Source organism: Arthroderma uncinatum (assembly GCF_011692745.1).
Source record: "Arthroderma uncinatum strain CBS 119779 chromosome Unknown scaffold1, whole genome shotgun sequence".
NCBI classification, from domain to species: Eukaryota; Fungi; Ascomycota; class Eurotiomycetes; order Onygenales; family Arthrodermataceae; genus Arthroderma; species Arthroderma uncinatum.
Genome location: NW_022983863.1, coordinates 5,022,668 through 5,044,805, shown reverse-complemented (window position 1 = coordinate 5,044,805; position 22,138 = coordinate 5,022,668). Strand labels below are relative to the sequence as shown.

The window sequence follows — 22,138 nt, the reverse complement described above, 5'->3', positions numbered from 1 at the left end:
CTGTCTGAGCTGGTCTTCTAGTCGTTTCTTCAACTTTTTGCCTGAAATTAGGTTGTTAGCAATATGTTTCTAAGACCACCGCCTGGTCAATGATGGTGAAGAGAAGAGGAATGGGTCTCACGATAGTTTCGCTGTGCAATTCGGTTCTGGATTCGACGCCTCTCCGCGAGGTCTGATATCTTGGTCCAGTCCTCGTTGGGGTGTGCGTGCGGACTGAATGCACTTCTGACAGAGAACTTCGATACATACGACTCTTGACAGTCCATCATGGGAGTATCTAGGCTGAATGGTCCCTTTCTTCAGGTACTAAAAATGTTTGAGTCCGTGTGGTATGAACAAGTGATGGATATCCAGTAGATTCTGCAGTGACAGGACACAGGATCGGCCAAGGAATATATATGCGCATATGCGTCTACTCCAGAAGATCGATGGGTCCTATATATAGATCTAAAGGCACCGATATATGTATACGGCGTACCCTTGTCGGGCAAATCAGAACTAAAAGGTTAGCCGGAAGGCTGAACATCCTGCTAACTAACGGGACGGTCTTCCCGAGTCAATCACTGACCAAGTAGATGAACCTAGAGGAGCCTTGTCCTATCCATGACCAGCCGGAACGGGTATAGAGGCTGATATTCTATCCTGTGTATCCGAGGAGATGCGATGGGTGTGCAAGGCCCACCAGGCCGGGCCGCCAGGAGCCTACATCTATTACATGGTCTTCTCCTCAGCTAATGCTGGTTTTGAGGCCTGGTTTTTGAAACGGCCGCAACTCTGGCGTTGGGGAGCGTGACTGCATGCCGAATGTGAGATTTATGAAGCTGAGCCACCGCTGTTAATGAAGAATACGGGAGAAAACGGCAGCCTTTCTAGGGTTGTGCTGGTATTATTTAACGTCCAAGAGCCAGCCGCATCGACCCTAATCTACGAAAAGGCGCCTTGGGGTGAGCCAAAGAGGCATCGCCAGAATTGCGTTTCGTTTTCTACAACATTGCATAGAGATATCTAAGGCATTGACCAAGGCAGGCATTTTATTTCGCACATGAGTTCTTCTTCACTCATCCTTGCTCTATACCTCACGTCCTATTGTTTCACGAGCTCTTTACATCCATCCCCTGCGGAACTTTATTAAATGTTCGGAGAAATAGTAAGACCATGGCTAAAAGAGGAGAAAGGGCGTAAAGGTGAGTTATATTTACATTGACACGCAGTAACCATTTGCTGATAGTTCGGGGAGTCTTGGGAGAAACGATAGTGACATGTTCAAATCTGATATTGCTGCCCCTTCCGATGAAGCTAGCACAACCTTCCGTGACCTAGACCACCATACACACCCTCAGCGCATTATATGCTCAGACTTTAACGGTGTGACGCCCTACCGGTACTCCAGGGACGCTAGTTAATGTGAGAAAGCGGATAATGGTCAGGTAGAACTAGAATGTGGAGAAATTAGGCGTCTCTAGAAACGTTCGCCATGGATTAACTAAATGCGTAGTGAATAATGAAGATAGTGATGTACGGAGTAAGCTGGGAGGATCTCGCCTGCTATTACATGCTTGTAGTATGTTTCCTTTTTATATTCATTTGCCCTATCCCGTGAATACTCGACATGCACATAAAAGCGGCATTGAACACGTGTAACTCCTCTCGATGCGTGAACGCGAGTCAAAGAATATAGAGAAGAAAAGTTGAAATGGGCATATCCACAGCTTAAACAGAATGAGCCGACGGTGATTTGCCAGGGTTAGGCTACAAAGATGTTCTGCTTAACATTAGTACATGCATAAAGGGTAAGAAGTAAAACGCCGTATAGGAAAAAACTTACTTCTATTTGCCCGCCTTATCCCCATTCGTGTCCATAGGATCCGTACTGTGCGGCGCAGCTACCCTCCGTCGACGGATGGGGGCCTTCTTGCGTTGATTAATGACTGTCAGGGCTGCATCTCTGTCACCCTGGTCCTCCTCGTCCTCGTCACCGCCAAGGCCGTTATCTGGTCGACCAGAATGGTATATTCCCGTTTCATCCAGCTCATTAATGTCTTGTGGTTTCATTCGAAGCCATTTCATCCGTGGCCCAGACCTGGCGCGTTCTGCTACTTTGAAGCCGTATATGCGCGGTTCGTATATTTTACCGTGGCCCAAGCCTGGCGCAAGGTTGGCTACCATAAAGCCATTAAGTTGGGTTGGTTGATTTGGAGCTGGTTGTGAAGGGTTGGCTGATGATGGCGTGTTTAAGGAGGTACGTCGTGCGTTGGACCCAGCTAGTGCATTGGTAGCGGAGTCTGTCTTTGATGCAACATCGAGCTCTGGGAAGGTCATAAAGAATAGACAACCAAAAGTTGTCCCGAAAAAGGCCCCATCAACGGACTGGAACCTGCTGTTTGGAGGGGTGTAGATGTCTTGACAGCTAGGGCAGTATAGTTTTACTGTGTCTACCCCAGGGATATCTGAGCGGCCGACAGGTAACACCTTGCATCCACCACATAGGACTCGAGGACAGGATCCAAAATGCTGCAGCTGATATTTTTCTAGCATTTGTTGCATGCCTTGCCGGGACGTTATGTAGCGTTGATGGATTAGCCCATATAACAGTTCTCCAGAGCTCTCGATCACACTTAAATCGCTAGCAACACGACTGTGTTTTCTATCAGCCTTTTTATAGTCTGGAGATCTTTCGTCGCCTAACACGATATCTTCATCTTCCTCATACTCGTCCTCCTCTTCTTCATCATCTTCGTCTTCTGAATCAGGCTCCACATCCAAAATGAGTTCTAGTGCCTCTTTATACAACGGCACCTGGGACCCCAATCCAGTCAGGTTGAAGTCGTCTTCAATGAACTCTTCTGAGACTTCTGCAAAGTATTCATGGCCCATCAATGAGCAGTATGATGAGATCCACGTCTCTCCTGCCCCATCTGATAATAGTGACATTGTGAACGTGTTTTAGATGCGACCTTGGTCGCTAAGTAACAGGGGTAATTGGTTGATAGCGGATGGTATGAGAATGGCTAGGGTGATAGGGCGATAATAGGGTTAAATTGGCGGTTGTCTCGCGTGTAGATAGGTTCGTGGGAGGGAACCGCGTAATGAGAGAGGTAAAACGAGAGACGTATCTAGGAGGAAACACCCATTGCGTAGAACCGGTGGTGTGACTAGTTGAAATTCGCGAAGTCTCCTAGAGCGCGGTCTCGATTTTTTTGGCCCCCACCGCCTGGTATAATTCTTCGATTTTGTGTCGTGAGGGGAGGGTGAGTGGCAGGCTCTTATTCTAGAGCGAGTGTGTATAGGACAATGTCCGAGTTTGATAGACCGAGGGAGGCTAAACTCGTAAAATATGGTGGGTTAAATATCGTGGTATCGATAACAAGCGGTTGAGCTCGTTGCGACAGGGATCTGGCCGCTGTGTCCGGCGCGGCTGAGGAGAATGGTTAAAAGAGCCAGATGGACCCAGGCTTGCAGTATCAGCAAATTCGTAAGACTGCAGGTTAATCCCTTCGGAGAACAGAACAAGTCAGATCCCTCCCGTCGAATATCCGATATCTTTCCAACTCTTCGACTTTCGAAGGTTCGAGGTCTGGGTCAGTCATGTGATATTACGCTGAGTAAGCAAGATACTTCCTGCAGAAGACATTTACTCAAGGAAGAAGACAAACCTGATATCTGAGAATAAAAGACAAACATGATGCCTCTGATGAAGGATACGTTGTGTTGAAGGTGGGGCGGTTATAAAAATTACAAGCCTGAGACGGGATGAACGTTGGATTATTGTTGGCCTGGTATTTGCCTAGTAAAATATCTACTCCGTATATACTGTTGTTTGATATTGATATTCATTTAATGTACTTGATTTGCCTGTCCATTCAGAAGAGGTCTTGTATGATCCTCGAAAACTCCCCTTCATTTCCTAGCACGGTGGGTATGGTTTCTCCAGTGCTCGGCAGCGCATGGTCGGTGCCGACGAAGCCCCCTCCATTCATCCCTTCAGGCCCAGAGGTTGAAATATATCCGTTATAATTCTCAATCGCCTCAAACAGGTATGTAAGCTCATTGCTCATCTGTAAGCCGTTCATAGGACTGTTCCCTAGTTCTCCATTGGTGTTCTGCGCGCCGTATGGCGACAGTCCGTCGATTGGATGTCCCGCCAGTCCAGCCATGGCAACTGCTGCTGTAGAATGGGGGTCTGCCACCTCTGGGGCTACCGGATGGGGTATCAGCCCAAGCTTTTCGCCCACCTCGCGCAGGCCCTTGATCATTTTCCATAACCTCTTTGATATATATGATTTGGTGCTGAAACCCTTTACAAGGTTAAGGGCCATGTGGAACTCATCCGTTAGCTGGCGGTTAAATTTAACAGGCGCGTGCGATATTGCAAGGAACAGAACCACAAGGGCTCCGATAAGGAAATAGTTGAAGAGAATCTGCTGGGAACGGTAGATGTCGGTCGTTCGGTTGAGTTCGGTCAGGACGCGAATAGTGTCTTTCGCAATATCCACCACAGTTTGAGCGTACCCCATGTTTTCGACAATGCTGGTCGCTGAATGAAGGACTGGTCGATATATGAGTATTCTCATATGGTTCCCACGGATATATAAGACGCAGCGTAGTCGTTGCAGTCCGCGGTTGACGCTTTCGGGGTTTCGTGCGTTATCAACCGAATAGAAATTGAGCGGGTCTGGGATATTCTTCATCCATTCAACAACCTGATAATCCAGATACCCCATCTTTTCCTTTTTGACACTCAAGTCGGCTTTTGATCCGAAGCCAGAATACCAGACCTTAGAGGCGATACGGCAGTAATGAACCATGGCTCTAACATAAGGGACACCCTCGTCCTTCGATCATTTCATTCCCAAGTTAGATTCTAATTGGCCCCTTTGAACTTAGGCATGAAGAGAAAGATAGACACTCACTGGCTCAGGTAAACATGGATCGATGTCCTCATCCTGGATGACAAATGGGAGCCCGGTTCCAAAAGCCCATCGTTTGTCTAAGGTATAGACAGACCAAAATATTCTATTGACAGAGGTCAACTCTTCCGGTGTGTGAAATGTCTTCAAGACGGCATCTCGGCGATGTAAGCCCATCTCAATACACATGCGGGCTGCAAGGCCGACCATACGATAAGCTAGAACTTCATCGTCTGTATGGAAGTGATATGTAGCCTATACCCAATGTTAGCAAGACATAAATATCCAACCTATGAGACGGATCATGGCTGTACTAACCACAAGAGCAAGAAGCTTAATCATTTTCAGGTCCCCTAGCTCCCAGAGGTTGGCCTCTATCTTTTCCTTGATGCTCAAGTATAATTGAGTGCCTAACTCGCTCTGCCCATTTCCTTCAAGTAGAAGAGTTATTGCTAGGATCATTTTCAAAATCGCGGTATCGTCGTCATTGAGGCAGTCGGCGCTGGACTTGGATCGCCCTGAGCAAACCGTCCGATCTGCAGCTTCAAGGAAGGCAAAGAGGAGGTTCGCCTGTGTAATCATTTTTTCCACGTCAAACATAGGATACATCTGCCCTATCTCTTCCTCGTAGACCCTACATAATCGAATAGCCTCCTCCCGCTTGATCGCAAATAAAGGATCTTTATTTGAATGCTGGACATTGGCATAGACCGGGGCTGGTTGGTAAGGGGGCGTTTGGGTAGGCGTGGCGTCTTGGGCGTTATATATCTCCTGCGTGCCGTCGTCTATATGAGTGATTCCCATCGTCTGAAGGCTAGACTTGGCAACTGCAAAGTTGAACGCAGTGCTGGTAGGTCCATGGAAACGGAGATGTTTCGCCCGTGGCTTCACTATGGGGATGTTTTGGGTCTCGAAGGTTGGCTGGTGCCATGATATCGACCGTGAGGCTTCCCGGCTCAGCTGGGGGCTGTTCTCGATGGCAGGCGACTCCGTCTGTCGATGGAGGCCATTGATATTCTCGAATAGCGAGTTCACTTGTTCCTGGAGCCGTTCGATGTGATCTTTCATGGACCGAAATTCCCTTTAAGTAGCGTTGTATTAGTGGCGATTCTCAAGCTACCTGCGAGTCCCCTGGAGCTAAAAACGTACTCAGAATCCTTGAAATTGCTATTGCAGCAGTTCGGCGAATATAAACCTTGTAAGAATTAGCTTGTTCAAGCTCTCTATGCCGAGACGAAAGGGTTATACTCCGTACATTCGAGAGAGAGATGGCCGCAGCGCTGGCAGGGCACCTGGCCGTTACACTTGATCTTGCGCCTCTTGCATTCGTTGCTATAGAACTGTCAGCAATGCAGGGCCTCGACCTGAGACATGGCCGGCAGAGACAGGCAAAGGAGATGCAGGGCACGCATACCATGCTAGGGAGATATATCGGTTTCGCTTCGTTCGCGTCTGCGATCCGCTGTTTGGCTCCGCTTTGCGCTTCCCGTCGTCAGTTGTTCCAGTCGGCGTTTGGCCATCGACCGTGGGAGATTTCGACGACATCTTCTTTCTGTCTGCCCGGTTCGTCGACGGCTAGTTCCAACACCTCCTAGGGCATGCCATGAATGCCTCCTTGAGAATTGCTTCCACGGAAAAAGGCCAATCCGGGGTAAAAGATGGGAGAAAGTTGAGCGAGGGGCGCCCAGTTAGTTGCTTGGCTGACCAGCCTTTATTTTTTAGCCGTGGGCTCGACCGTCTTGCTCCCATACTCACGATGCCCGTCGCCGTCGTCGATATCAGAGCAGCACGAAGGATGGTCTGGTACTGAGGTTGGACTTGGACTGTTGTTGTCGTTGCTGTCGTTGTCGTTGTTGTTAGTGTCGTCGTCGTTGTTGTTGGGAGAAGATGTCGCGGATATCGCGATATCTCCCTCTGGACGCGCTGGGCCAGGACAGCGTTGCGCTCTTCCGCGAATCCTACTTCAAGCTCCAGCGGCCAGTGATTCTACCTCGAGGCCTGTTTCGAGACTATCGCGCGGCTTCACGGTGGTTTTCTCCGTTGTCAACGCCCTCGACGCCGTGTAGTGGCCTCAACTATCCCTACCTCGAACCGTACGGTGACTGCTACGTGCCATTGGAATTGACTATCCCTGATGGCAAGAACGGAAACATCTTTGAACGCGCACACAAGCCGTTGAGCCTGTTTCTTCAATGGACACGATCGGTGCAGTCATTACCGCCGGCGGATACGGACGAGTCTTGTCCCATCCCACGGCTATACCTAGCTCAATGCCAGCTAATTGATCTGCCGAGCTCACTTCGGGATGATTTCCCAACTCCTTCGTATGTTACACAGGCCGGGAAGGGCGATATCTACGATACGAATATCTGGGTGGGGATGGCACCGACATATACTCCTTTACACCGCGACCCAAATCCAAACCTGTTCATGCAGTTAGCTGGCTCTAAGCGTGTCAGGTTGCTAGCACCAGATACTGGGCGTGGAGTATTTGCAGAAGTTAGGGAAAAGCTGGCGTCAAGCCAGGCCGGACATGGCCATAGTTCTGCTATTAGAGGCGAAGAAATGATGAAGGGCGCAGAGAATCAACTTTTGGACCGGGCTGTTTGGGGAAGTTCTGAACAGTGCAAAGAGGAATCTGTCCCTACGGTTGAGAGTAATAGTCCCGGAAATCAATCAGAGAATGGCTATGATGCCGTCCTCCACGCCGGAGATGCCCTTTTCATCCCAACGGGATGGTGGCACAGTATCAAAGGTGTTGGACAAGGCGTAACAGCTTCCGTGAGTACACATATACTTGGGCCGTGTTCTCTTTTTTTTACGGGCCTCTGGAAATACATTTCTAACATCTGATAGGTTAACTGGTGGTTTCGATGAAGATCTGGACAAAAGTGAAGCCATTTCCCACAAAGGGGTAAGAATATATCTTTCTAAATAGGGTCCATCCATAATACAGCAAGCCCTGCGCTTACCAACCAGGGACCGGAACAAGCGGGTATCTCCTCTTAAAATATGAGGTTCAAGATTTTCTCAAAAACGTTCCTGAAATTCAAGCGGTTAGCCAATCGTATCAATCCCAAATTGGACTATAGAAAGCAGGAATATAGGAGAGAAGATCTTACTTTGGAGGCGTTGGTACATAATTCCGTGTGTACTCCTCGATTTCATCCACGCCATCAACCAGGTCCACCTCTTCAGGTTTCAAAAACTTCGTGTGCTTGTACCACTTCCAGCCAAAAAATATCACGGGGCAAACCGCAATCATCGTATACGAAAAGAGGAAGGTTGGGATGCTCCAATTCCCGGGCAAAAATACCGTGTATCCGCCCACAAATACCATGACAAAAGGCCCAATAAAGGCGTAATACGCAAGATAGGGCTGGAACCGGCTCTTGAACGGCAAAGAGTCTCTAGAGATACCCTGCGCTTTCAGTGCCTTGTAGAATCGAATGTAGGTAAATGTTATAGCTGAAAAGTTGATCAACTGTGATGCCGTGACTAGGTTGACGAACCACTGAAGGACGACAGAAGCATTGTTCGAGACTTGTAGAAAGCTTAATAGCGCAATAAGCAGTACAGTTCCAACGCAGTAGATGGGCACTCCATTGCGTGCGCAACGGGTGAAAATCCGAGGAGCTTTCCCTTCAAGAGCTAGGCCATAGAGGCATCGACTAGCACAGTAGACATAGCTATTACCGGCACTGAACGCTGCAGAGAGAACCATTGCGTTTACAATGTCCGGGAGTATCTGGATCTTCAGCCTGCGCATAGAGATGACGTAGGGGGACGCCGTGGCGCCAGGGAGGTCTTTCAAAAAAGCATCTTTCATCGTCGGGTCGTCATAAGGCACATTGATTCCAATAGCTAGGCTCCCCAGCATAAAGAATGCAGTCAACCTGTAGAACACGGCCTTGTAGGCTTTCGGCATCGTTTCTCGCGGATTTTCTGCTTCACCGGCTGCCATGGAAACATAGTCGGGTCCAGCAATAGTAAAGCTTGCTAGGATCAAACACTGGAGAAAACCAAGCCATTTACCAAGGCTTCCCGGCTTGTAGTATTCTGTAAAGGCTCCAGGCTCCTTCCAATACCGAAAGCCATATCGATCGCCTAACGGACTGCCGCCGAGCATAGTGATAAATGTGTAGCTCAGAACGCCGACAATAAGTATAACTTTGCCCAGCGAAAGCCAAAACTCTGACTCTCCATACCATTGGACTGCGAAAACATTAAAAAGGCTGCCAGTCAGGAGTGTTAGTAGGTCACGTAGCTCATCAGGTGTAGATATTTATGAACGAACGCGTAAAGAATAATCACAATAGTGATAATGCCTGCCGCCGGCACGGCATCACTCCAATAATGGATGATGAAATTGCAAGCCACAATCTCAAAAGGAACCAGGGCCGCCTCGAAGACGAAAAAGTTCCATCCAACGGCAACTCCAAAAGCCTCATCAACGTAACGACCTGCAAATCGGACAAAAGGTGAAGATATAGGCAAATAGGTTACCATTTCTGCCATACCTATATTTCCATAAGCCACAGAAGGACCATTAGATATTAGCATAAACTCTAACGTTCAGGGGTTGATATAAAAAGAGTAAAAGGAAAGTTTCATGGCGCAGATGAGGTTGGTTAGGGGGAGTGAAAATGGCATCCAGGCGGAATGAGCTTGGAATAGTAGATAGTTCATATTCGTTGCTTTAGGGTGTTGGCGCTTATTGGTAGCAACCGGCGGCGGCTGCTGGGCTAAGGGGTATAATGGCGTGGTATTGAACGGATCGGGGGTTCTTACACATAGTAATAGCCAAGATACAGGTACACCTATTTTCATCATAAGACTCAAACGTTTTTTCATGGAAGGTAATAGTAGAAGTACGCAAAAACAAATAACTTTCTTGGTCATAGCCCCAACATGAAGGGATGGCCAATGTAAAGGTCAAATACTTTCGTACTTCCATCACAATATCCTCGGGTACCTCCAGGAATATTCATGGCATCACACTTGTCATAAAAGGGCGAATTGGAAGTGGGCACTATCCCAATTGATATTACCACTATAGTTCATTGGGGGTAATTCACGGGTATAAGATCCGATTTGAAGTAATAGATAATAACAGGAGGAATGATTTTTGATGAAAAACGGAGGAAACACAGACCAATGATAGATAAATATCATGCTCGCCATGAGGGATAACTTATTTAAGAAATGAAGGAAGAAACGTACCACCAAGAAAATGCAATAAACAAACTTGCCGGTCCGCCGTTTAACAGGCCCTTTCCAATCTGGACGAAAAGGGCAGTGCCGATAGTGCCTCCAATACCTATCAATTGGATATGTCGGGGCTTTAGTTTGCGATGTGTATGGTCGGTGCTGATCTTTTCAGGTCCGCTGGCGCCTTCGTCAACGCTTTCTCGATATGCGGGGAGTTCACTTGGGCCCTTCTCGCCCATAGCGGGCTCCTGCTCCTGGGGTGTGGTCCCCATCGCTTATGGCGTAGCTGCTTTGCAAGACCCTCAAGATGAGAAGGATAAAATCAGGCCGTAGTCAAGAAGCATGGAGAAAGCTCAATAGCAAACAAGTGGAGCTTGATATATAGATGAAACTCCTCAGCTAATAGTCTGGTAGCCTTGCTACCTCTGTTCCAGAAGAATTGAGAAGCCCCAGCAGCTGAGGCAAGGTTTATTTAAGAAGCAGATCCTCAGGAAAGAGCTGAAGAAACTGAGTTCACACAGCAAGCACGTATCGTTGAAGCAAAAATATGTCAAGAACGCACTCCCAGACAGCAGAGCTTAGCCCGATAATGAAAAAAGTGCGCTATCTCGCCACGCTATTTTGGCCGAGCTCTTCTTCGCATGTGGCCGAGGGAAATGGTCGAAGCCAATTCTTGTTAGTAGCATAAAGTTCGGTGGCGGGGCGATCTCGCAAAGAGTCAACCAACACCTTGGCGCCAGCAGAGATGGAATACGCCATAGACAGACGGCATTGTCTGGTTGTTAATGACATGGGAGAGATTGGTTGCTGGCGTTGCATCGCGGACGCCGCCGACAGGACGGGCTGAACCTTATCAACGACAAGGAGTGGCAGCAGAGCTGAACATGGTTGTGCCGGTCATATTGCGAGGGAGGATTTATCCTTCTAGGTGGCTGGCCTCTTCGTCTTTAACTATCTCTCCGGCTTCATCCATGGAGTATCACGTAGTTAAATATCCATCCTCGCGGTGTCTGGTTTGACAACAATCCGTCAAGAAGCTGTGTGCGATGCTAGGACGAAACTCGCAACGGTTTGTCCGGTTGAATATATAGTTGTTAGCAGATTGATCTGGATATAGAGGCAGCATAGCCCTTTCAATGTCCTCACTGAAGCCTGATAGCTCAGACGTATGGTGATATCATCAAAGTACGGCCGCATAGCACCGCAGTAACGGTCTACCCTAGGCCACGGGAGCTTGTCTTGTAAGTATCATAAACATCAATGATATAGACAACGAACTCCTGTATGTGCAGCTCTGTCCGTGATACTTCACGATGTAGGATGCTGGGAGTTTGGTGGGAGGATGTCGATGACGGATGCGGGGCACATCCACGGGTTCTTCCCCCGCCAAACCTCCAGCCTCGGAAGGTCGAGAGAGAAAAAGCACAACGTCAACAACGGAATATCACATCGAACAGACAGACACACCTGCAGCCATAGTCTATTAAACAGTTCAAAGCAGACACATACCAACTGATCAGCCATGGCAGACCCAAAGAGCTTCATGTCTCCCGTGGCCACGAACCTCAACCCGCCAAAGGACGACCCTATCTCTGTTGCAGACCTAGCTAGATCAGACGGTAAGAGTGTTGTTGTCAATATTTGTAGCTGTTCCTCTTGCTGACCGTCCTTGATTCGCATTTTAGGCTCTGATCCCAGCCGTCCTACCCTCGTTGCCATCAAGGGAATCGTCTTCGATGTGTCTGGAAACCCAGCATATGCCAAAGGGGGGAACTATAATGGTGAGCATGAGCTTTCATTGATATCCATCTCTCGGTTGATATGAGATAGTTCTCTCTCGTATGTACCCTATACTGACGTTTTGTCTTGGAAAAATGTAGTATTCGTCGGCAAAGACTCCTCCAGGGCCCTTGCAAAGTCGTCCCTAAAGCCAGAGGACTGTGTTCCAAAATGGGATGACCTAGATGACAAGGAGAAGGGCGTTCTAGAAGACTGGTTTAAGTTCTTCAGCAAGAGATATAACATTGTAGGCAAGGTTGCGGGAGCCACCAACCTATAAGCTACTACTCAAGGAACCCTCCTTTCCGCATGCTATAACACTTCAGTGTACTTATTGAACGACATAATGGTATCCTAATCAATATTTTAACTTGTATTTCTATCAAAAAAATAACGGCCAAACGCCTTTTCATATACGGCCCTTTTTTTATATAGCATTCTCAAAGTCCAGGAACACTCGCTAAATATAAACATGGCACATCCTCATTTCCTATTCCTCCTCAGCATCCGTTTTCTAGCAATGATCCTGTTCCGCTTAGCAATGTCTTTGTCTTTGTCGCCGGCCGCCTCTCCGTTAGCTCCTTTCTCTGAGGATGGGGCCTTATTTGGAGCCCTTGCGGATTTCCGATCAGACTTGTCGTTTTTTGCTCCTCCCTTGCCGTTTTTGAAATCTTTCATCCCTTTGAAACTACTCTTGTGACCCTTTCCTCCTCTCTCTCTCTTCTCACCCTTACCGTCCCAGCTGCGCTTTACACCGCGGGGCCCATCGGTTTTATCATCCCCGCTAGACTGTGCAGCTTTCCGGGTGTTCGCCTCTCGTTCTCGTCTCCTGTTGACAACTTGTGCGTTCTCAAGAGCAAACTCCACAATGAGACGTTTCTTCCTGTCGGCAGGGTCAGCATTCGGTGTAGAAGCCGATGCCTCGATGGCGTGGCCGTTGAGCCATCGCAGTCCCATCAAACTGCTTCTGTGGGTAGCGTATTCAATGAAGCCATAGCCTCTACTTCTGCCTGCTCCGGACTGGTCACTCGTCTTAGCACCATCTTTCCCCTCAAATACTACTTTCGCCTGTTTGACGATTCCTTTCTTCTGAGACTTTCGAAGCTGGTCGGCCTCCTTCATCAAGGCTGCGCTCCGGCGGGATTCTTCCCAGGATATTGGCTTGCGAAGACCATTCTTAACATCCTTTGCAAACCCAACAACGGCCTCACGTGCTAGAGCTTTAAGTGCTTTAGAATCAATGTGTCGTGGCAGGTTACGAACAGATAGTCGAGTAAGACTGACATGCAGCATAGGATTGGACTTGATAAGTTTTTGTCGTTGTTTGGCACTGGCTTCTCTCATTTTCCGCTCAGTTTCAGAGAGTTTAGAGTATGCCGGGGAGTTCGAAGGAATTGTACCCTCTGAAAGCAAGAATAGTCGGCGCTTGTCGTGGTCTCGAGTCTCACGTCGTGAGTTTCCTTCCTCTTCAAGTCTTCCAGCCTCCGTTCGGCTGACTGCTTGCGATACCTGTAGCACACGGCCATCCATCGTGTACTTCCCAGAGGGATCATTATTCTCATCTTCAAGAACGGAGTGCATTTGTCTCGTTGCAGCTTTTTGCCTAGGGTCTTTGCCGCGTGCCATATCTGTTTCCCTGGGTGCTCCGCGAATGCAGGAAGCAGCATCATCTGCATTATAGAAACAGACAAACGCCGTGCCCCTTGGCCGCTCAGTTGCTGGGTCAAGCACGACCCTGGCGTAGCGGATTGGGCCGAACTGGGTGAAATGTTCGTGTAGAGACTCATCCGTAGCGGAGAATGGCAAATTGCGAATAAATATCGTAGATGCATTGCGATCATCCTCCTTATTTGGTTCCTCTTCGTCTTCCTCCAAGTCATCATCCTCGGCATCGCCCATTGAGATATCGTCATCCTCATTCTCGTCACCTAGTTCAACTCCTCCGTCCTCTTCGCTATCGACATCCGACTCTCCGTCATCGACGACATCAAGATGTTCCTTCTCCTCTGCTTCTTCACTATCACCTCCATCCTCCTTTTCAGCTGCCTCTTCCGCAGCATTGTTCATACTGTCCCACTCATTCTTGTCCACAGCCCAATCAACGGCCAATGTTCGCCCATCAACCTCCTTTCCATTGACTCCCTCGATTGCTCGTTCCGCATTCTTTCTTCCTCTCATAACCACAAACCCGAAGCCGGCAACACGCGTCCCTTTCTTCGGCACAACAGCATGTTTGATCTTTCCATAACTCCTGAACAGCAGTTCCAAATGTTCCGGCTCAGTCACACTCCACGGCAAATTTCGTATTATAAGTTTCGGGGGTAATGCCTCTTGCTTTCGTTTGTCCTTGAGTTCCTTTACTTTCGACGGCGCAGAAGAAGGTACACTCTTCCCTTCCTTTTCGTCAATCTCTCGGTGACGTGGCTCGGCGAGCTCAATTTTTATTTTCTTCCCCTCAAGCACCGAGTTATTCAATTCCTTCGCTGCCAGTTCTGCATCTTCATGGTCTGTGAAGGTAACGAATCCGTAGCCCTTGGACTGCTTCGTTTGCGGGTCGAGCACGACAGTGGCGTGTTTTAGCGGATAAGATTGCGAGAAATGTTCAGTCAACGATTCCGTCGTCGCCGTAGCAGGTAGCGATCGCACGAAGAGTGTTCTAGTTTTGCGTTCCTTCACTGGGGTTTGGCTTTGGTCTTCCTTGGTGGTGTCTAGAGCCGTGTCTTCCGCTTTGGCGTTGCCAGTTGATATATTCTTGTCCATCTTGAAGTTTCCGCTGGCTGACAGCCGTCTTCTTTTATTATTCTCAGCCATGATTTCAGTAATGATTCAAGGCGCGGGCTTGGTGCCTTTTTTCTTTCTGTTTGTGGTGTTGAAGTTTTTGGAGATACAAAAAAACGAAACTTTTTTTTCTAGCTTCACAACTTCACTTTTGACCTGTGGGGGCATCACCAAGCCATGCATAGAGAGCTACGAACCTCCCAACATCACCCGTTCGTTTAGTCTAGATGATCCCGGACATATAGCCATGGACGACGAGTATGGAGATTTACAGGACTTCCACGATATCCTCGCATCTAGCGAAGCGTTAGACAAGGCAGCTCCTGCGCCTCCGCCTCCCACACCAGGCGCTGCGCCAAAAGTGCAACAGCCCAAACCACAGGCTCTTCCAGCACGTCGAGGGCCGTCTTCTATTCTTGTTTCATCAAGACAAAAAGGAAACCCGATTCTGCACCACATAAAGCTGACGCCATGGGAGTATGCAGATATACCGGCGGACTATGTCGTTGGGACAACCAGCTGCGCGCTCTTCCTGTCTTTGAAATACCACCGGCTACATCCAGAATACATCTACACCCGAATTAAGGCTTTGGGAGGGAAGTTCCAGCTACGGATACTTCTCACGATGGTAGACATACCGAACCATGAAGACAGCCTGAAGGAATTATCAAAAACGTGTCTAGTCAACAACCTGACTACCATCCTATGTTGGTCTGCCCCAGAAGCCGCACACTATCTGGAACTGTTCAAGTCCAGTGAGAAAGCACAGCCAACGGCGATTAGATCCCGGCAAGCTCAAACATATAAGGATAGCCTGGTGGAGTTTGTCACGGCGCCTCGAAGCATCAACAAGTCTGATGCGGCCAGCCTGATGTCTACATTTGGGACGCTGCGGAACGCAGTTAATGCACAGCCGGAGCAAATCAGTGCAGTGCCTGGCTGGGGTGAGAGGAAGGTCCAGCAGTGGACGAATGCGGTGCAGGAAGACTTTAGAACTGAAAGGGCGTCCAAAAAATCCGCGGCTCCTAGGAGAGAGCCCGGAAAGGGACGTGGACTTTACACGAGAGATAAACCTCAGCCTGGCCAAGGGAACGCTGCTGTTGAAGATGACGAGGCGGCCTTGGAGGTTCTACGTGAGGCAGAAGCCGAGGGTTCCAAAGCGAGTAAGCCCTCGGAGGAAGCTGTTAGTGACGGTATACTCGCCGCCTTGTCAAAGTATAGAAATGAAGCTGGATGAGAGCCTGCCTTCACTCACCACACAACATATACACAATATCAGCGGCGATATCAACGGCGATATACAACGACTAACGGCGAATAATGCGCCCCATACCTGCGACCAATAAGGGTCTCGCGAGCTCCGTATATCTAAACACTGGATGTCTCTACAATGAACCTTGTACCTTGATAGCAAGGACTCACTAGCACCAGTGGAGCTATCTGTCCAACATCCTATCTACATCCTATACCACATACCGTATATACCGTATACCTATATCAATACATATATCTACATATATTTATATCATATCTATCTATAGCGACTATATCAGCCCTGTATATGTGTTAACACGTGACTTCCCCACTTCCGTGTTAGGAACTCGATCTCGATCTCCGGACTGGACGAAGTTGACGAAACGAAAGCGCGAGCACGACGCTGCATGCGGCCAGGACAACATCGGACTTCGCAACCGGACGAGCTACTCCGTCGATACGACACACGACACTCTAGACCTCAGGCCCCTGTCGTGGAGGGACAGCCGTTGGAAGGGTAGCCGACCGTCGGAGCCTGGTGGCGCCAGCAACGGTCTCCCGTTGAGCTCTGTTGGCCGACGACCGCGCTCCGTCGTGTAAAATGGCAGTATGGGGAAGTCCGCTGCAACACTCGATGCAGGCGCGGACCCCAGCTCAGCAGCCAACTCGCCGTCAACCCAAGTTGCCGCAGATGGACCGCGAAACTTTGAGTTCGTCCTGGTCACAGATTCCGAGTCCCGAAGACAGGTTCGACGCCATGCCATGCGCCAGTATGTCCATCAACGGCGGCTCGACGGTATAGCACGTCTGGAATCCACGCGGGTGCAGGTTACGGGATGGTCGACGGGGAAGACACCAAGCGAAACGAGCGCCTCGCCGAAGATAGAAGAGCTCGATAACGATGACGAACCGAAACAGCTGTGCCGAGCTCGCAGCCAGATTCAACGCAGGGCCAGTCAACGGGCTGCAGCATCCCATAAACCCAGGAGGACCTCTACTGGAAGTTCTCCAGCCAGCCAGAATGGTGTTGGTGCCGCAGATTGGGAGCATACGGTAGAGATGGTTACCAATCCTAAAGCGGAGTCTCCCCTTGCAACATACGAACCCTTCAATTGCTTCCCCATAGCTTTGAACCCTGTTGATAATAAATTAATTGATCACTGTAAGTCCACTTCTCGCGGGCACGAATATACGGTGGAGCTTCTAGATCACTAACTTTTCCCCTGCACAGATGTAACGAAGTATCCCATGATGATGTACAAGATGGAGAACGCTCAGCAGGACAACCCCATTCGGGCCATCTTTCATAATATAGCTCTTCACGACCCCGTTCCCTTCCAAGCCATGCTAGCGGTTGCTGCAAAGCATAGAGCTGGTATGGAAGGGCAGGTAGAGACTGTTCAATCCCTGACACACAAAATGCGGGCGTTGAAGTTGATCAAGGAACGTCTGAAAAACGACGATATTGAGAAGGAAGACGGCACATTGTATGCTGTTGCCAGTCTAACTGTCATTGAGGTAAGTGCCTTATAACCAATTATTCATTTCCCCATATTCTAATAATCCAGTAGAAATGGTCAAAGGATGCCGTCGTCGAACGCACGCATTTCCAAGGGATCAGGCAATTAATCCGGAGACGGGGCGGGATGCAAGCAATGCGGACAAGAAGCCCGACTGGCCCATTCCTAGAAAAGGTCGTTTACTGGTAATTATCCAACAGTCATGCATAATTTTACCCAATTGAAACTTACTCTTTCATAGGGTCGATTTTTGTTGCGCTTCAAATGCAATTGTGGGCGCCGGTCTCCCTTGGACTGGTGAAATACCGGATATACCCCCTAAGAATCTTAGTTTTGCGCCTCCAGAGGTTATTCCAGTGATTGCGGATAATCCCATGAATGAAGATCCTGAAGACATCGCGGATATCCTCCAGGCATGTGAGGATTTCCTTGCATTCTGTCAGTCACTTGACGATTTGGAATGCTCGTATTTGTACAACCAGCCACTACCGCCGTTACGGTCGCCTCAGGATGGAAACGACAAGCCACCGAAACCATTTGATGAAACCTCGCCACTTTACACTCTATTGGCAAACCTACCAGATTACGACCATGGAATACGCGATGTTCGCTTCATCGACGAATATACGTGTATGGCTTGCTTATTATATCTTAATTTTGGTCTTCACGACTGCTACCTGAACCATAAAAACTTTGACGAGTATTTGGATTGGGTCAACCGGGCGATAAGAGGAATAAATCCACGATCGAGTCCCAGTATAGCCTCGCTTCTATGGATATTTCTAAACAATGGCGGCTTCCAATATACCGAGAAGCCCGATTCTGGTGAAAGAAACTGGCTGGTATCGCGAATGCTACGCATTGCGAAGAGGCTAGAGTGGAAACAACAGGGTAGGCTCTGGGATAAACTCCGATCTACCCTGTTTCGGTTTCTACTCACCCAAAGCCGGTGTGGCCTTGGGAGGCCGTGTATTGACCAGGCGGAACTTAACGCTCGAGAGGAAAGGTTGAGTCGCGGCAGGGAATTTATATGGGACGAAGATGAAATGCGGCAAAACATCCTTGGGAATCTCTATACTGGACCTCCGATTTTTGGGCAACCCCCTGTTGCTGTGACAATTGCTCAAAACTACTCTCAAGGTTCAGTTATGGCCGCAGTGACTACTGGCCCTTAGGGGTTGCTTTCTCACTCTCTTCTACACCGTTTTTATCTGAAAGAGAATTTGGTATTAGCCTGGAGTCTTGCTACAAATACCCCTTGATGATTGGATAAGCTGTCGTTTACTGTTTTAATGTTGACTTGGGTATATTTGGATATTTTCTTGGATAGAGAGCATGGATATTTTACAGATATTATTTTTCCTTGGGATACCCTTTGTGAGTTGAATATGCCACGTTTTTGGGTTTATTTCTTATGAAAAGTATGTGTTGAGACGGCATTTACGGAAAATTGTATCATGGGATGTAATGATGGGCAATGTCAACTATCTACAAGATTATTTATCAATTTGGGGTGCTTGCCTTCAATTTATTACTTTACTTTCATGCCTTTGAAGACGTCGGCCTGCTATACATTTTTAATATAGGCTATGCGCACGTGATGCCGCCCTCGCTCCCTGACCACGGATACTCTATTTTTATACGAGTTGCCTTCCAAGAAGCTTGGAAAATAGGCAGCAGGAACAATCTAGGGGTGTCTGAGTTCTTCTAAGTTCGGACATCTCTCATGTGGAGAAACGAGGATGTCATGAAAAAAAAAATGTTGCATATATTGGATCGAAATTAGCGGTCCGCTCGTAACATCTGTACTCGATACATACCCAGACAACCACAATGGACACGGCCGAATCAAGAGATAGTGATACTCCATCAGCCAGCCAAAGGAGCCTGGCATCCCAGAGAGCGGTAATAATTGTTTATACCTAGAGTTTTCAGCCGTTTACCTAGCTAACCATGGCTTTGGTTACTTATCATCCACCAGTGCGATAACTGTCGCCTTCGAAAGGTAGGTCAATGTCTAACCGCCTTTGCTAGATGCAGCTCAGCTAATTCTTACCTCTAGATAAAATGTGATAGGACTTCACCCTGCTCTAATTGTCGAATTGGGAAGACAATATGCCGCACCACTCCGCGAGTGAAGGAGCAGCGCCAGCGAGTTCTGATTTCGCATCAATAGTATGCCATGACCCCAGCCGTCCCATCAATTTGAGCACGGAAATCTCCTACATTTGAATACCTTCTAAATTCCAATGACAGTGAAAGAAAGATTGAAACCATTGATGAACGGCTCTCAACGATAGAGCGCCTGCTACAAGATCTCACCCTTTCGTTGCCGGCGGCTACGGCTTCACAATCCTCGACTAAACCTCCAGAACCTCCCTCATCATCCAGGCGTAATGAACGGCCAAGCGGGCCTACCGTCTTACAGGGTCCAGAAGGATCTGAAGCAAAGCGTACTCCAGAGTTTGAGGGTGAATCATCATTTAGTGCCCACTCGTTGCATGCGAGCGCACTTTTTGAGAATGCCATGAAAAGAGTACCCTTTGCACATGTCCCTATGATGTCCCATGCTCTATCCGCACTACAGGATATTATAAAACGACAATCTCTTCCGTCCTCTGTGAACGTTCTAAGATTCCCGGGCCAGACACCCAAAGAGAGGATAAAGCTTTCCGACTTGGAGCTACCCCCCTCGAATGCTGTTTTAGCCCTGTTACGACTCGCAAATGGTATTTTCGCATTTCAAACCCCCTTGCTGCCAATATATTAACCCAGCTAACATTACCTTAGACCACCCGCCTCTTTTCTTTCTAACTCTTCCCGTGATGGACACAAGTCGTTTTACGCAGATGTGTAAAGACCTGTACTTTTGCACTGAGGAATACTCGTCAGGGCGATTCGGGTCAGTCAATGCTATATTGGCACACATCTTTAAGGAGTTTGCCTTCCGATTCAAAGATGACCCAGCTACTACCAAATTTCAGGAATATAGCGATCTCTGCATGACGAATTTTATAGCAGTGATAAGTTCATTTGATATATTCACAGAGCCAACCGTGGACAACCTTATGGCTTTGACATATGCTGTATGTGCCTCATCCATCGTCCTTCACCCAACAAGCAAGGGATATTTTTCTCACCGTATTGGTATAACTGGCAGGTACTTCACTCAACGGAATCTGCAAAAATTTCGCTGAGCTGGAACTTTGTGGCGAGTGCAGCTCGAATGTGTCAGAGCCTTGGCTACCATCGTTCTGCTTTTACTAGAGGCGATACTCCAGAAGATACCAGGCTGAAAGAGTATCTGTTTTGGTTCATATACTCGATGGATAGGAGCTTGTCTCTTTGTCTAGGAAGGGCATCGTTACTTCCAGACTATGATATCGCTCTCAACTACCCGTCATTTTCATCAGATCCCGCACTTCGCCCGTGGCACACATTATTTCGATGTTGGCTTGTTTGTTCCAAAATAATTGGCGAGGTTTACGAACACCTATACTCCGTGAGGGGTGTGTCCTCGAGTGAAGAAATCCGTGCAAAAAAAGTATTTGAACTGTCTTCTCGACTTCAGGAATGGAGAGATCAAATAATTGCCGTGAGTAACCAACCATTCTCGACAAGAGATCTTGAAATACTAAGTGCATATTCACTAACCACGTTCCTAGATCGACACTAGCAATGCTTATCATAAGGCACATATTCAATGGATTGTCCCAGCATCAGAGTTGACCTATAATCTAATGGCAACCATAATACAACGTGCAGCCCCACCGTCCCAGCCTCCTGAGACGCCTTCCGGGCTCAACCTCCAATGCGTACAAGCAGCCCGAAAGGCTTTGCAGATTCACCAGCAAATATTCGTCTCTTTAGAGAAGGCTGATTCATTCTTCTTCAACGGCTATATTACTTGGTAACCTTACCCCCCAACCGCCCGCTTAGTTACCACAACTAGGCGATTCAATATTCGCTAACTGCTAACTTATGCTCACCAGGGTTCTTCTACAATGCCCCTTTGCCCCGTTCATGGTAACATTCTGCCACACTATTGCGGCATCTGACTTAGAGGACCTAAACCTGCTTGGCGAAGTTGCAACTTCCCTTCAGGCAGCTGCAGGTGTATCTGAGGCAGCAGACCGATTATATCGGCTATGTTTAGTCTTCTATCAGGTTGCAAAATTATATGTCGACGTTCAACCGAAAGAACCGCATGATTATCCCGTTATACCAAAACCAGGAGAGGAGTTTGACGACTACTTAACTTCCCTTGGGTTTGGGCCCAACACTTTGACGCCATCTACAAGTGATGGCAACAATATTACCAATTTCAATGATCCAGCTGATCCTTCTATGGCATCATTCCAAATCCCAACTGAGCTGATGGACACTGATATGTCGCATACTTTTGGAGACTGGTTCCTCGACAACCAATACATGATGGGTCTTCTAGACTCGGATTTGTAAATATCCATACCTTCCCCTCCTTCGCGGATTGCCCTTGCATATACAGTTCCCCGATACGACTAACGTTACTCTACACAAGTGGGACTGCTACACTGGGTATACCTGTATATTAAACTCCCCTCCACGTCCATGCTGATTCTACACTCGATAAATTAACGTCTCTATATCAATGCAAATATAGTTGATAGGAAGCTCCCCCGAATCACCCCCTATTATGGGTGGATGGTA

At 48.1% G+C, this 22,138-nt stretch overlaps 8 protein-coding genes across 8 annotated transcripts; 4 read left to right on the top strand and 4 right to left on the bottom strand.

The window, feature by feature from the left end:
* Positions 1 to 1,827: 1,827 nt before the first annotated feature.
* GIQ15_01525 (casein kinase II subunit beta-1) lies at positions 1,828 to 2,931 on the bottom strand (the record flags this gene model as incomplete). The annotated part of the gene is made up of 1 exon (XM_033548942.1): positions 1,828 to 2,931. The coding sequence occupies one exon, from the start codon at positions 2,929 to 2,931 to the stop codon at positions 1,828 to 1,830; it is 1,104 nt and encodes a 367-aa protein (XP_033409893.1).
* Positions 2,932 to 3,860: 929 nt separating this feature from the next.
* On the bottom strand, positions 3,861 to 6,452 carry GIQ15_01524 (fungal specific transcription factor domain-containing protein; the record flags this gene model as incomplete). The annotated part of the gene is made up of 6 exons (XM_033548941.1): positions 3,861 to 4,832; positions 4,911 to 5,162; positions 5,226 to 5,988; positions 6,057 to 6,102; positions 6,163 to 6,239; positions 6,322 to 6,452. The coding sequence occupies 6 exons, from the start codon at positions 6,450 to 6,452 to the stop codon at positions 3,861 to 3,863; spliced, it is 2,241 nt and encodes a 746-aa protein (XP_033409892.1).
* A 342-nt stretch (positions 6,453 to 6,794) lies between these two features.
* GIQ15_01523 (uncharacterized protein) lies at positions 6,795 to 7,784 on the top strand (the record flags this gene model as incomplete). Its single annotated transcript, XM_033548940.1, has 2 exons — positions 6,795 to 7,688; positions 7,764 to 7,784. The coding sequence occupies 2 exons, from the start codon at positions 6,795 to 6,797 to the stop codon at positions 7,782 to 7,784; spliced, it is 915 nt and encodes a 304-aa protein (XP_033409891.1).
* Positions 7,785 to 8,025: 241 nt separating this feature from the next.
* Positions 8,026 to 10,390, bottom strand: GIQ15_01522 (general amino acid permease AGP2; the record flags this gene model as incomplete). The annotated part of the gene is made up of 3 exons (XM_033548939.1): positions 8,026 to 9,142; positions 9,205 to 9,370; positions 10,156 to 10,390. 3 exons carry the CDS (start codon positions 10,388 to 10,390, stop codon positions 8,026 to 8,028), a joined length of 1,518 nt encoding a protein of 505 aa, XP_033409890.1.
* A 1,250-nt stretch (positions 10,391 to 11,640) lies between these two features.
* On the top strand, positions 11,641 to 12,177 carry GIQ15_01521 (progesterone binding protein; the record flags this gene model as incomplete). The annotated part of the gene is made up of 3 exons (XM_033548938.1): positions 11,641 to 11,737; positions 11,804 to 11,899; positions 11,999 to 12,177. 3 exons carry the CDS (start codon positions 11,641 to 11,643, stop codon positions 12,175 to 12,177), a joined length of 372 nt encoding a protein of 123 aa, XP_033409889.1.
* A 203-nt stretch (positions 12,178 to 12,380) lies between these two features.
* On the bottom strand, positions 12,381 to 14,657 carry GIQ15_01520 (ribosome biogenesis protein Nop4; the record flags this gene model as incomplete). Its single annotated transcript, XM_033548937.1, has 1 exon — positions 12,381 to 14,657. One exon carries the CDS (start codon positions 14,655 to 14,657, stop codon positions 12,381 to 12,383), a length of 2,277 nt encoding a protein of 758 aa, XP_033409888.1.
* A 265-nt stretch (positions 14,658 to 14,922) lies between these two features.
* Positions 14,923 to 18,624, top strand: GIQ15_01519 (uncharacterized protein; the record flags this gene model as incomplete). The annotated part of the gene is made up of 6 exons (XM_033548936.1): positions 14,923 to 15,868; positions 16,273 to 16,489; positions 16,538 to 17,091; positions 17,161 to 17,447; positions 17,501 to 17,634; positions 17,691 to 18,624. 6 exons carry the CDS (start codon positions 14,923 to 14,925, stop codon positions 18,622 to 18,624), a joined length of 3,072 nt encoding a protein of 1,023 aa, XP_033409887.1.
* A 940-nt stretch (positions 18,625 to 19,564) lies between these two features.
* Positions 19,565 to 21,910, top strand: GIQ15_01518 (fungal specific transcription factor domain-containing protein; the record flags this gene model as incomplete). Its single annotated transcript, XM_033548935.1, has 5 exons — positions 19,565 to 19,624; positions 19,716 to 20,178; positions 20,240 to 20,535; positions 21,115 to 21,359; positions 21,442 to 21,910. The coding sequence occupies 5 exons, from the start codon at positions 19,565 to 19,567 to the stop codon at positions 21,908 to 21,910; spliced, it is 1,533 nt and encodes a 510-aa protein (XP_033409886.1).
* Between the last annotated feature and the right edge of the window lie 228 nt (positions 21,911 to 22,138).